Source organism: Schistocerca americana, chromosome 2 (genome assembly GCF_021461395.2).
Source record: "Schistocerca americana isolate TAMUIC-IGC-003095 chromosome 2, iqSchAmer2.1, whole genome shotgun sequence".
NCBI lineage: Eukaryota > Metazoa > Arthropoda > Insecta > Orthoptera > Acrididae > Schistocerca > Schistocerca americana.
This window is the reverse complement of record NC_060120.1, coordinates 917729820-917744049: the sequence shown is the minus strand read 5'-3', so window position 1 is coordinate 917744049 and position 14230 is coordinate 917729820. Positions and strand designations below refer to the sequence as shown.

Sequence of the window (14230 nt, the reverse complement as noted above, 5' to 3'; positions counted from 1 at the left end):
GTATGCTGCATATTTTCGTATTATGAAAGTATACATTGGAATTCCACCAAACACCGCATGTTACTTTCTGAATCATTGAAATCGAGATTGTGATGCACTTTTGTAAGCCAGTCATAGCTCATGTCACGTGATCTCGCCAGCCAATGACAGCAGATATTAAGAGCATAGGACATGTGGTGTAGTCAGCCAACAGCAACGTCACTGTTAAGTAGCACGAACACACAAACAGGGAAAGTTAATAGTTTAAATTAATATACATAGTTTTGCTACAAGAAAAGCAAAGCGTTCACATATAATATAGGTCTCTAAGGTTAATAAGCTACAAGAGAAGCTAAGCTTTCGCATATAATGTTGATCTTTTTTGCGCTTGTTACACTTTAAGATACATCACACAAATGTGCCAGTAAAATTTTTAATAATGACAGGGTTCAAAATCCTTCTAAATGGCTCATCATTAAAGAGTTGACTTTTAAATGAAAGTCAAACACTCTCTAATTTAAGAAATTCATGGTACATTCTTGCACATAGTTCAACTTATGTAAAAGGATATTTACTTTGACAGTAATGCTTTCAAAACCACCTTTCGCAATATTTTCCAATGACCTGTTAGAAAGATGTTCATTTCAACAGTTGCCAGAGAGCGCATATGACAGGCAACACCATGCTTGCGCAGCTACCATGACATAGGAAGCCCGTATGTATGTACGTGTAAAACATTGAAAGATCATACATTATGTCATAAAGAAACAAGACATCAGAGGATACTCCAAGAGCATCAGAATTTTGTGAACCATACGAAAATGTGAACATTTAAAATGCATACTTCAAGTGCACACTTGTACATCCAGATCCCCAGTAAAGTAGACCTTGACCTGATAACATTATATGCGAAAACTTAGCTTCTCTTGTAGCTTTTCAGTGTGGATTTTGGGATGTAAATTTTCTTGGAGCACCAGTACTGCATTGTATCATGTTTGGTTCTTTATTATGGCATAATGCCATACATGCTAGAAGATGAAAATGTTCACTTGAAATGCAGTGAACAGTTGAAACTAGCCAGTACTGGAAAATAAAACATTTTGTTTCAAATACATTGACTGCCTCTGCCAAAAAGGTTAATAAAAGTCAAATCTCTTTAGCAAACAGACAAAAATAACTTCATTGTCCTGCAAGGTGATTAATGCTTAACTCTCAGAAAGGTGGAAATAAAATAAAATCTGAAACTAATAACATATTTTAGCCTTCCATAATTATGTGAATATATTTTAATTCACTTGATAGCGCCCAGCGACAGATATCCGTTTTGTTTTCATTTGATGTGAGAATAAATGAAGGAGAAACAGCAAAATCACTAAATGTAAACACGGGTCATGTGGAGACTACCCACAATAGCTCAGACTGCTCTGTGCATCAGCCCAGATCTACAATATTTGCTAACCGGGTCAATACCAAAAAAACCGAATTTTCAAAAATATGTTCATCTTGTAGCACAAATCTTCCTGAAGAGTTTGAAACATAAAACATATGTGTTTGAGGAAATGTAAGACATGTTGTTTGGTCTTAAGTGTCCCAAAGTGCAGTGCCACACCTCTTCAGACAGCATTCTTCTATCGCAGGTGATGGTATTTCGCTCTGTGGAATTTAAACGTGTATATTTTGTAATGGTTGCCATCAAACTATATTCAGGACAGTGGAAATTGAAATGTCCTGTGGTGCCTCTCCTGCTCCCTTTCGGCCGGTTTGACAGCCTGCCCCTATTTTATTTATTTTTTTTTTAAGAAAAAAAACTCGCAATTAATAGCATATGGGATTATCTGTAATCGGGAGAACAAGAACTCTTCAGAAAATATGCACTCTTTAGTGCCTATTAGCTAATAACTTGCTGTTTTGTGTGACATAAAATTAAATATAGGATCCATAAAACCAATAAAGACAAGAGACAAGCAAGAAAGTACACATTTCTTCAACTCTTAGCTCCTAGCCTTTTTTTCTCTCTAATCTTGCTACAGCTTTACATGGAGTGCTTTCCTTTCTGCGAAAGACTCTATTACCTCATCAAAGTTTGTCAAACATTTTGCTACATGAAAAATCAAAATGTCGTTATCTAATACTGAAAAAGCTATTGATACAAATAATACCCAGGACTGGTGTGGTTTCTCAATTTGATTACACCTATTTTGTCACTGTCTGCTAGATAAAAGAAAATAGGCCTTTCTAATATTGCAGCAATTTTGTAACACACACCAAATAAACGAGACTGTTTTGGCACGACAGAATATAATTCACTAAGTACCAATATCAAGTGCCTATTAGGCCTATTACAAGCAAAAAACTTTATGTTAGGAAATAGTTTCACATTTCATTCACATGCACCAGTTTCTCAAGCATGAGATCAAAAAGTAGTATTACGAAATTTTTATATAAATTTGGAATTGTCTTATTCTTCCATAATTTGTGTGATGTCCCCATTTCCTCTCCTTCCTTGTTCTAACAAACAATCTTGTCATAATCAATTCTGTAGCTATTCCTGCCATTGTCAAAATTTGTTCACCGATTAACGTCACTAACCCGGCGAGAATCACGGGTTTAGTTATCCCACGATTATTCTCCAGTTAGGTGTTGTTACGTATTCGTACAATACGTTTTTCGCGTTCCTTCCAGAATAGAACTTAAGTGGCTGCTAGCCGGGGACTGTACAACTGGTCCTTACTAGTGTAGCAATCTGGCCAAAAAATTTCTGTCAAAATTTCATTTTCTTGGATACACCGAGAAGATAATACGTACTCTTTCTCATCTGTTATTTAGTCATTGATTTCCATTCTGGTAGTCTGAATCTATGGATTTCACTAGTAATTATAACAACACTGATCATTTGCAAACCCAATCAACCACATAATCAGACAGCGATTGGTATTCATCCATTCGGCTTTACTCTGCTCAGCTCGTATAGCCCATTCCCTTTTGTCTGCGTAAAGTTTATTTCTAGATGCAATGAGGATTCTCCTGACAGAGACATCATGTACACTATGTATGCATTCAAAAATCTACTTATGATTCATTCAAAAATCAACTTAAAATGATTTAAAAAATGTTCAAAAAGAAAACAGGGATGCATTTCAAAATCATATGAATAATCGATAGACCAACGTGTGCTGGATGGAAAGTGCTTTGTGAAACAACCTTTTCTCCTCAAGAATATGAATTTGGCAGCCCTTTTCCCAGTAGCATCTAGCTGCTTGATGCAACTGCTTGCACAGCCAACAGTCACATTCCTGTAGCCGGAAGTGGAAGAATCTACTGCTCAAACGCGACTCAACTGCGCATGTGCATGAGTCTGCTCATAACTGCTACAACGAATCTAATGTAAACAGTTGTGACTTCATGCTTATAAGAGGCAATTTGTTATTATGAAGCATTGCATAATCTTCCTAAAGCCTTTGACACATTTTGCTGTTGGCACACGATTGCATGAGCACTGTGTGTTTTTGTTGTATATGGCACATTTCCTTTGCAATTTAATTTATTTTGGTTTTTTTTCTCTCATTTATGTTTTATTCTTGAAGTGTTATTCTGCAGTAGTGGTATACAGTAATATCCTTTGTTAGAATATTGGTTCTTACCAGTCAAAATTACAAAAATTTATCAGAAAACTAAAACACTGAAAAATTCCCGGAATTCTAAAAAATTCCCAGGTTTTTTCCCAGTTTTCTCCCAGATGAAAAAATTCCCAGGTTTTTCCCATATCTCCCAGTTGTCCAGGCTTGTATACACCCTAATAATGAAACAATGGAAACTCCAGGTTGGAATATCAACAATATTGAAAAAGAAAAGATGACAGGCTGAGTTGCAGACAGGCACTACAAAAAGACTGTTACACATTTAGCTTTTGGCCAAAGTCTTCTTCAGAAAAGAAAGCACACATACATTCACAAAAGCAAGCACATTTCATGCACACTTGCTCAAAATCTCTGGCAAGCTGCCACAGACAGCAGTCATGTGTGCGTGAGGTGTGCTTGTTTGTATGAATGTGTATGCGTGTTTTCTTTTCCGAAGAAGGCTTTGGCCAAAAGCTATATGTGTTACACTTTTTTCATTGTGCTGCCTGCAACTCAAAGTGTCATCTTTATAATGAGTAGTGATCTATCCATTTCCTAATATTGTTATTGTCCTTAATGATTTTACTTCACAAATACATGTGCAAAAAAATGAAATTTAGGCCAACTTGGCTCAAAAAATGTGAATAGCATATAGTAGCCACTACATAAATTATTATTATCCTGGACTGGAGTCAAATACTCAGTTTCTATACCAAAATTGTTTTTATCCATACGCATAGTCTCATGGTGAGTACTGTTTTAAGCACTATGCTATTGTCAAGTGTTCCAATATCATCATTATTTCACGAAATTATGGGACACTAATTTGTGAGAATGTGGAAATAATCTCTCAGGTGAGTAGCAAATTTGTCTCTATTTTTTTTATTGATTAATCTTTTAGGAGCATTGATGCAAGAATGAGCAATTTGTCTGAAAGGAAAAAATATTACATAATCTTAGTGGGCAAAGTTCTGGTAAAGTAACAAAACTTACCAACTCTCACATATGATGACTGGTTGAAATTTTGATAGAATTCTATAAAACTCATTGTTCCATTCCAAGGTTTGAATGAATTGCCAGTAAACACACTTATTCTGCTTCCACGTATACTGTTCAGATTAATCATTTCTGCTATTGAACTGAAATAAAACTTAATTGGTTACTATGTAAACATTATTTTAATTAAGAGTTTAAAAATTAAATATTAAAATGTTGAACAAAAATACAAAAAGACTAAAATAATTTTGATATATGAGGTAGCAGACACACATGGAAAATAAAGATGACAAAAAGACCAGCTTCTAGAAACAAATGTTTCTGATTCAGCCAAAATATAGAAATATTATGGACACAATGCCATTTAGCAATAGACTCTCTAGTAAGCCAGATGAAGAAATGGACAGGAGGACAAGATAAAGACAAATTGACAACAAAAATTAATAGCAACAGACTAGATTTGAATACAAAAAACGAGTAATTTGGTTCTACAATAACAGTTATTTAATACAAACACATACTCTGAAAAAGTCCAACAACAGAATCAAGCACATATGTAACATGACAGTATTTAGTGTATAGGTTTAGGTCATTTGACAGTGAGGTTATTAATGTAAGAGAGATAAAACAATAATGTTATAATGCATGTACATAAAAGTAAATGCTTTATAATATATATATCATTCATCATTCATGTTATGTTGCAAACCAAAATAAAAGTAAAAAACTAAATTTAGAGCAGAAGGCACTAGAGTTAGCTACTGGCGTAATTACAACAACTGGAGGTGATAAATTTAAAAAATTCAAAATCTGATTAATTTTGAAGCCTTGTAACCTTAAGTTTCTTCATTAAAAGAAAGATGAAGAAAATAAATAAAAAGAAATTAGAGAGGGCAAAGGAAATAAATAAAAAGAAATTAGAAGGAGCAAGATGGATGCTCCCAGATCTGGATCAAGAGCGTCGCAGTGTGAAGTGAGTCAAAAGAGAAGGGGCATGAAATGTGAAGACATGTTATAATCAACTTAAACTGAACTGCTGCTAATCAGTTAGCTGTAAGTGAAGACTTAAACTAAACGGAATCACAGAAAGTAAATGGGAATGAAAGATAAAAAAGTGAAAAAGGAGCAATAAAGGTTATGTTTGGAGCTGGGGAACGAGAAAAATATTGACCTTATTATTTAAGACGTTTCCAATGTAATAATAGTTGCCCACACTTTTAGACATTAAGTTGCATAGTAGTCTAGAAAAATGTGGTTTAATTCAATGAACAACTTATTCACCATTTTCAGGAGAATATGCTAATTATGAGCAATTCCCAAGAGTCTCATCAACAACATGGAACTTGCAAAACAAATGTTCAATGGAAGGAAAACTATGAAAGAGAATGAAGAATAGTGAAATATTTATGATGGAACTACTGTGCCCTGTTCTTGTGTGTACAAATTATCGTACTTGTCATTCAATCACTGAAACATTCATTTTTATAATTTTTTGTTATAGAAATATCCTGTGAAATTCAGGTCATTAAGAACCCTCTGGAGTCTAAATCAAACTTTTTACACCATAACAACCAATAAATTTCCATAGTAGTGAATTACGTTTGTCATGTCTGTTGAAAACTGTGCCCATGCTATATCATCTAATTTAGAGATGTTTTAGATCATAAGTGAACATAAAAAATTATTACTATGAATTACTCCATGTTGGTTTCCATGGTGTTGTAAACATATATGAGTCTGAAATGCACTGTTGAGATGGTGAACTAAGTCTTATGCTGTGGTATTGTAGTCTTAGTATGGACCAGAGAACCAGTTTTACGAAATGGAAAAATTAGGGCCCTTGAGATTGAGCTGTAGAGAAGTAGGTAACACTGGAAAAGAAAGACTGGAGAAGAGTAAATAGATGTTAAAAGTACTAGCAGGCAAGACTAGATATGGAAGAGGGACATTATCTGACTGTTTTGTCATTATAACAAAATATAATTTTGTCCTGCTACCTCAACTGGAAGGCTTTTTGACAGATACAGCTATGATAATGGAAAGTCACTGGTGGAACATAAATAATGGAAAGGTAACAACTCACCAAATAGTTTAAGTGCTGAATTGTCAATAGGCACATAAACAAAACTGAAATCATTATTAGTTATCAGATGAATTCTTCTTCAGAACTTTAGAGTACACATACACACACAACAACTGCATGGTTAATTTATCCCAGCTGATTACACTGCAGCTCGAGTGAGCTGAGGGGCTGTGCTAAGTGGTGAGCAGTTTAGAGAGTAAAAATTGTAGAGGAGAACCAAAGCTTGACAATGGTAAGCAGATTCAAATGGATGTAGTTGCAATAGTTGTATAAGGATGAAGAGGATTACTTGGGACAGACTAGCATGTTAAGATGCATCAAACAAGTCTCTGGGCTGAAGGCTAAATCAATACAAGGATTTCCTTGTGTACATTGATTTTTATTTGACATAACAAGTGCTTTACTGTTAAACTATTCTTGAAAATCAATTTTACATACTTTGCTGTAATCGGATTCTTCTTCAGAACTATAGAGTACACATACACACACAACAACTGCGTGGTTAATTTGTCCCAGCTGATAACACTATGCCAGCACTGCAGCTCGAGTGAGCTGAGGGGCTGTGCTAATGAAATCCTCCCCACTCCACCAAGAGTGTCTTTCCGCCATCCGCCTAACCTTTGTAATCTCTTGGTTCATCCCTATGAAATCCCCAAACCACTTTCCCTACCCTCTGGCTCCTACCCTTGTAACCGCCCCCAGTGTAAAACCTGTCCCATGCACCCTCACACCACCACCTACTCCAGTCCTGTAACCCGGAAGGTGTACACGATCAAAGGCAGAGCCACGTGTGAAAGCACCCACGTGATCTACCAACTGACCTGCCTACACTGTGACGCATTCTATGTGGGAATGACCAGCAACAAACTGTCCATTCGCATGAATGGACACAGGCAGACAGTGTTTGTTGGTAATGAGGATCACCCTGTGGCTAAACATGCCTTGGTGCACGGCCAGCACATCTTGGCACAGTGTTACACTGTCCAGGTTATCTGGATACTTCCCACTAACACCAACCTATCCGAACTCCGGAGATGGGAACTTGCTCTTCAATATATCCTCTCTTCCCGTTATCCACCAGGCTTCAATCTCCGCTAATTTCAAGTTGCCGCCACTCATACCTCACCTGTCATTCAACAACATCTTTGCCTCTGCACTTCTGCCTCGACTGACATCTCTGCCCAAACTCTTTGTCTTTAAATATGTCTTCTTGTGCCTGTATATGTGTGGATGGATATGTGTGTGTGTGCGAGTGTATACCCGTCCTTTTTTCCCCCTAAGGTAAGTATTTCCTCTCCCGGGATTGGAATGACTCCTTACCCTCTCCCTTAAAACCCACATCCTTTCGTCTTTCCCTCTCCTTCCCTCTTTCCTGATGTGGCAACAGTTTGTTGTGAAAGCTTGAATTTTGTGTGTATGTTTGTGTTTCTTTGTGTGTCTGTCGACGTGCCAGCACTTTCATTTGGTAAGTCACATCATCTTTGTTTTTATATATATATATATATATATAGAGGGAAACATTCCACATGGGAAAAATATATCTAAAAACAAAGATGATGTGACTTACCAAACGAAAGCGCTGGCACGTCGATAGACACACAAACATACACACAAAATACTAGCTTTCGCAACCAACGGTTGCTTCGTCAGGAAAGAGGGAAGGAGAGGGAAAGACGAAAGGATTTGGGTTTTAAGGGAGAGGGTAAGGACTCATTCCAATCCCGGGAGTGGAAAGACTTACCTTAGGGGGAAAAATGACGGGTATACACTTGCACACACACACACACACACATATCCATCCACACATATACAGACACAAGCAGACATATAAGTCTGTATATGTCTGCTTGTGTCTGTATATGTGTGGATGGATATGTGTGTGTGTGTGTGTGCGAGTGTATACCCGTCCTTTTTTCCCCCTAAGGTAAGTCTTTCCGCTCCCGGGATTGGAATGACTCCTTACCCTCTCCCTTAAAACCCAAATCCTTTCGTCTTTCCCTCTCCTTCCCTCTTTCCTGACGAAGCAACCGTTGGTTGCGAAAGCTAGTATTTTGTGTGTATGTTTGTGTTTGTTTGTGTGTCTACCGACGTGCCAGCGCTTTCGTTTGGTAAGTCACATCATCTTTGTTTTTATATAAATAAACAAAGATGATGTGACTTACGAAATCGCTGGCACGTCGATAGACACACAAACAAACACAAACATACACACAAATTCAAGCTTTCGCAACCAACGGTTGCTTCGTCAGGAAAGAGGGAAGGAGAGGGAAAGATGAAAGGATGTGGGTTTTAAGGGAGAGGGTAAGGAGTCATTCCTATCCCGGGAGCGGAAAGACTTACCTTAGGGGGGAAAAAGGACAGGTATACACTCGCACACACACATATCCATCCGCACATACACAGACACAAGCAGACATTTGTGAAGGCAAAGAGTTTTATACCTGAGTATAAATTTAATTCATTTAATAGCCTGGTGGGACAAGAGAAATATTGAATGTCACATTGCTCTCAACTTGACACAAGCCTTTTGGTTTGACATGATACAGTGTTTAGTGTGTTAATATTGCCACTTGGTACCATTTAATTCAGGTTCATGAGGACAAGATGACTTCCTTCCAGATATTGACATCCTATAAAAATGTGAGTTGGACAGCAGGAATAAAATATTTGCCTCTACAACAGGGGCCAGTTTATCTTGGGAACAGTCAGTAAGATGAAAATGTTAATCAGTTAGTCATATTTTCAAATTCATATCAGGTTCTAGGCTCCCCCCTCCTCCCCAAAAAAATAATTAAATTCAGTATTATAATTTTCTGAAGTCAAGCTTTTCAAGCGCCAGTTAACCACCAATTTAGTTTCTCTTAGAGAGTTAATTATTTCTTCTCATTATTGCCTCAAAATTTAGAATTTATTTACAGATTCTCTGAATATTTCCCCGTATGTCCATCACAACGCTAAACATTGATAACTAGTAGTGTGACTCTTCAAGATAACTTATGAAATTATAAGTCTTTTAAAAATTTGTCTTTTCTGCTGTTAGCAATGACATTTCTTTCTTTATGATAATATATGTCTTGTGTAACAGCAAATAATGATTCTTATGTCTAAGCTCTAATAAACAAGCCACTAAAATTAGATCTGCATTTTCTTGCTTGTTACTCTAGTTGCTCCTGCTATCTTATATAAGTAGTCAAAGCTACAATATAGCCACATTTCTTACTCCATAAACCTAATTAGTGAATCTTTGACTTACACTAAAATACGCTGAATATCAGTAAATTGCCATGAACTATCAATCACAACATAAAGATCCACTTCTGTAGCAACAGATGTATTAGTTCCAGAATTTTGTGTTGTGGTGCTGCAAGATGTTGAATCCAGAGAAGCTGAAAAATATAGAAAAAAACATAACATGAGATACACTTTGAAAACTTTCAAATTACAGGGAGCAGTAATGTGGTAGCACAAGCAATGTGGGGAATTTATAAAGTCAATTATATTTTTGAATTATTATTAGTGTGAGAAATTAAATTACAAAATTTGGTTATGTTAATTAAACTCTTACATTATATGAAGAGTATTAATGTCATCTTGAAGTAGTATTACATACACACAAAATGATAATTACTTTGACAGTTGATATTAATAATACCCCACATTCAAATTGGAATTCAACCTTTTTAGTGCTTTAGTGCTATTCATTTCTCAAACAGTCAGTAAAAAGCTGCAATGGAAACTTATGTTATGTGGTGTCACCGCCTTTAAATCGGCCGCGGTTCGTTAGTATACGTCGGACCCACGTGTCGCCACTATCAGTGATTGCAGACCAAGCGCCGCCACACGCCAGGTCTAGAGAGACTTCCTAGCACTCGGCCCCAGTTGGACAGCTAACTTTGCTAGCGATGGTTCACTGACAAATTACGCTCTCATTTGCCGAGACGATAGTTAGCATAGCCTTCAGCTATGTCATTTGCTACGACCTAGCAAGGCGCCATTAGCAGTTACTATTGATGCTGTAAAACATGTACCGTCAAGAGCGATGTTCACCAATTGTGGATTAAAGTTAAGTATTCCAGCAGCTACATACATTCTTTGCTACTATAAAGTCCTTGTCCTGTTCCAGTCCTCACGCCAGCCTGCATGAGGTTAAACGCGTGCCTTTCGGCTTCCTCATAGTGGCTTGGCTGTCTTGTCAAGCCACAACAGTTTGGCGACGAGGCCAAATCGCGTTCGTAACTATACTGCCCTGATTTACTTGTGTAATGGCTTCGCCACAATCTCCAGATGTACTGTCCAAATTTTATCGCTTACAGAACCAGCAGACGCAGACCTTACTGGATGCCCTTGGACAGCTCGTCCAGGGTCAACATGCAATGCAAAACGATGCGGCAGCCGCCGATCCACCGCTCACGCAGCCACAACACGCAGTTGCACCACCTTTTCATCCTTTTGATGCGGCACTGGAAAGCTGGACAGAGTGGTCATGACAATTTGGATTCCATCTCGCCACCTACAGAATTCAAGGAAACGAGCGGCACACTTTCTTATTATCATGCGTCGGAGTGTCCACGTACTGTGTGATACTCAAATTATTTCCCCGACGCGACGTAGCAACTCTGTCCTACGATGAAATTTTGGCTGCATTAGATGTATATTTCAAAGAATCAGTCAATGTCGTTGCAAAAAGGTATACCTTCTTTCGTACCAAACGTACGGCAGGTCAGACTAATCGGGAGTGGGTTGCAACCTTGCAAGGGCTTACTAGGGATTGTGCTTTTGAGTGTTAATGTGGACTCCCTTATTCAGATACTATGGTGCGTGATGCAATTGCACAGAATGTTTCTGATGTTCATATAAGGGAACAGATTTTGAAACTCGTCAGTCCCTCCCTTCAACAAGTGATGGACATATTGGATCGGCAGGACACACTTGACTTTGCTCAGGAATCGTTTGAAACTTGGCCACCCGTGTGTCAGGTTAACCGGCCCGCCAGGCGAGCTGCACGGAACAGTAAACAGTCCTCGCGCCCGGTTGTGCCAAAGCCGCCTGGCTCTCAGCCACGTGTACCGCGCCAAGAAGCAAATGCAGTGAAATCATGCTCGTGGTGTGCTACTAGACATTCGCGTGAGAATTGCCCGTCACGCCAGGCTATTTGCTTTTTCTGTAATAAAAAAGGACATGTTCAAAGTGTTTGCCAGAAAAAGCTCTGATCAGATGCTCAAAACCATTCCAGGCCCTTTGCTTCGCACCGGAATCGAAATCGAACCAAGGATACTCAGGCTCGCGACACTTCGCCTATGGAAATTCATATAGTTCATGCCACTCCGCCCAGTGCCACTCTCTCTAACAGTGACTGTGTTCATCCTACAAATCATGTGCGTCAACATCGCCAGAAATTCCGTCAAGTCGCAAGTGATTCTGTACCAGTGTCAGTTCACGTTGCACGAGACAGTCGCTCTTGCCGTCAGCAGGACAATAAACTTTTTGTAGACTTGGACATTAACGGCAAAGTGATACCATTCCAGATAGATACCGGAGCTGTAGTTTCATTGATCAATCACGGCATGTACAAACAGCTGGGCACACCTCCGTTGCGTGCCGCAAATGTTAAGCTAACTACATATTCAGGTCACGGGCTCCCTGTGTTAGGACAGTGCAGCCTTCTTGCAACATACAAGGGACTAACAAAACTTGTGTCATTGTACATCCTTCGTTCTTCTTCTGCAGTGAACTTGTTTGGTTTCGATTTATTTCAGTTGTTTAACTTGTCTATAGTAAATCAGGTCCTATCAGTGAACCAGACTGTGCCTTCAGCCAGTGTTTCTCGTCTATGTGAAGAATTTGCAGACATTTTTGCACCGGGCCTCGGTTGCGCTAAGAACTATAAAGCATATTTGGAACTGAAAGTAAACGCGCAACCGAAATTTTTCAGAGCGCGCAATGTTCCCCACGCATTGCGTGATGAGGTCGGAAAAACATTACACGATTTGGAATCACAAGGTGTCATTGAACGTGTGCAGGCTTCTCTCTGGGCATCACCCTTAGTAATTTTGCAAAAACCTTCCGGAAAATTGAGACTTTGTGTGGACTTCAAGGCAACAGTGAATCCACAACTAGTGACTGCAACTTTTCCTTTACCCCGCCCGGAAGATCTTTTTGCCAAACTGTGCCCGGGTAAATATTTTTCGAAGTTGGACCTAGCGGACACGTACTTGCAAATACCGGTGGATGAAGAATCCCAGCACGTTTTGGTGGTTAACACACATCTTGGTTTGTATCGATTCAAACGACTGCCATTCGGGTGTGCATCCGCCCCTGCATTGTTTCAGCAATATCTACAAACTGTTTGTGCATCGGTCCCTACTGCAGCAAACTATCTGGACGATATTGTGATCTCCGGAAAGATGGAAGAAGAACATTTAGCCAATCTCAGAACACTATTTCAGGTCTTGCGACAAAATGGTCTTCACTTGTGGAAGGACAAATGTGTGTTTTTTGCTCGTGACTTGCCATATCTGGGACATGTACTTAATGCCCAAGGCATACATCCCAGTCCAGAGCACCTCTGTGCCATACAAGACTTGCCTTCGCCGCAGAATTTGAAGCAGCTACAGAGTGTGCTGGGAAAAATCAATTACTACCACAAATACACTCCTGGAAATGGAAAAAAGAACACATTGACACCGGTGTGTCAGACCCACCATATTTGCTCCGGACACTGCGAGAGGGCTGTACAAGCAATGATCACACGCACGGCACAGGGGACACACCAGGAACCGCGGTGTTGGCCGTCGAATGGCGCTAGCTGCGCAGCATTTGTGCACCGCCGCCGTCAGTGTCAGCCAGTTTGCCGTGGCATACGGAGCTCCATCGCAGTCTTTAACACTGGTAGCATGCTGCGACAGCGTGGACGTGAACCGTATGTGCAGTTGACGGACTTTGAGCGAGGGCGTATAGTGGGCATGCGGGAGGCCGGGTGGACGTACCGCCGAATTGCTCAACACGTGGGGCGTGAGGTCTCCACAGTACATCGATGTTGTCGCCAGTGGTCGGCGGAAGGTGCACGTGCCCATCGACCTGGGACCGGACCGCAGCGACGCACGGATGCACGCCAAGACCGTAGGATCCTACGCAGTGCCGTAGGGGCCCGAACCGCCACTTTCCAGCAAATTAGGGACACTGTTGCTCCTGGGGTATCGGCGATGACCATTCGCAACCGTCTCCATGAAGCTGGGCTACGGTCCCGCACACCGTTAGGCCGTCTTCCGCTCACGCCCCAACATCGTGCAGCCCGCCTCCAGTGGTGTCGCGACAGGCGTGAATGGAGGGACGAATGGAGACGTGTCGTCTTCAGCGATGAGAGTCGCTTCTGCCTTGGTGCCAATGATGGTCGTATGCGTGTTTGGCGCCGTGCAGGTGAGCGCCACAATCAGGACTGCATACGACCGAGGCACACAGGGCCAACACCCGGCATCATGGTGTGGGGAGCGATCTCCTACACTGGCCGTACACCACTGGTGATCGTCGAGGGGACACTGAATAGTGCACGGTACAT

General features: G+C 40.0%; 1 protein-coding gene across 1 annotated transcript in view; it reads right to left on the bottom strand.

Moving 5' to 3' along the window:
- LOC124595663 overlaps positions 1-14230 on the bottom strand; it is a 172194-nt gene that overhangs the window by 46599 nt on the left and 111365 nt on the right. Inside the window, exons 10-11 of the mRNA XM_047134507.1 lie at positions 9929-10061; positions 4590-4735 (exon numbers count right to left, since the gene is read on the bottom strand). Coding sequence (XP_046990463.1) covers positions 4590-4735; positions 9929-10061 — 279 coding nt within the window. The remainder of the gene's footprint in view (positions 1-4589; positions 4736-9928; positions 10062-14230) is intronic.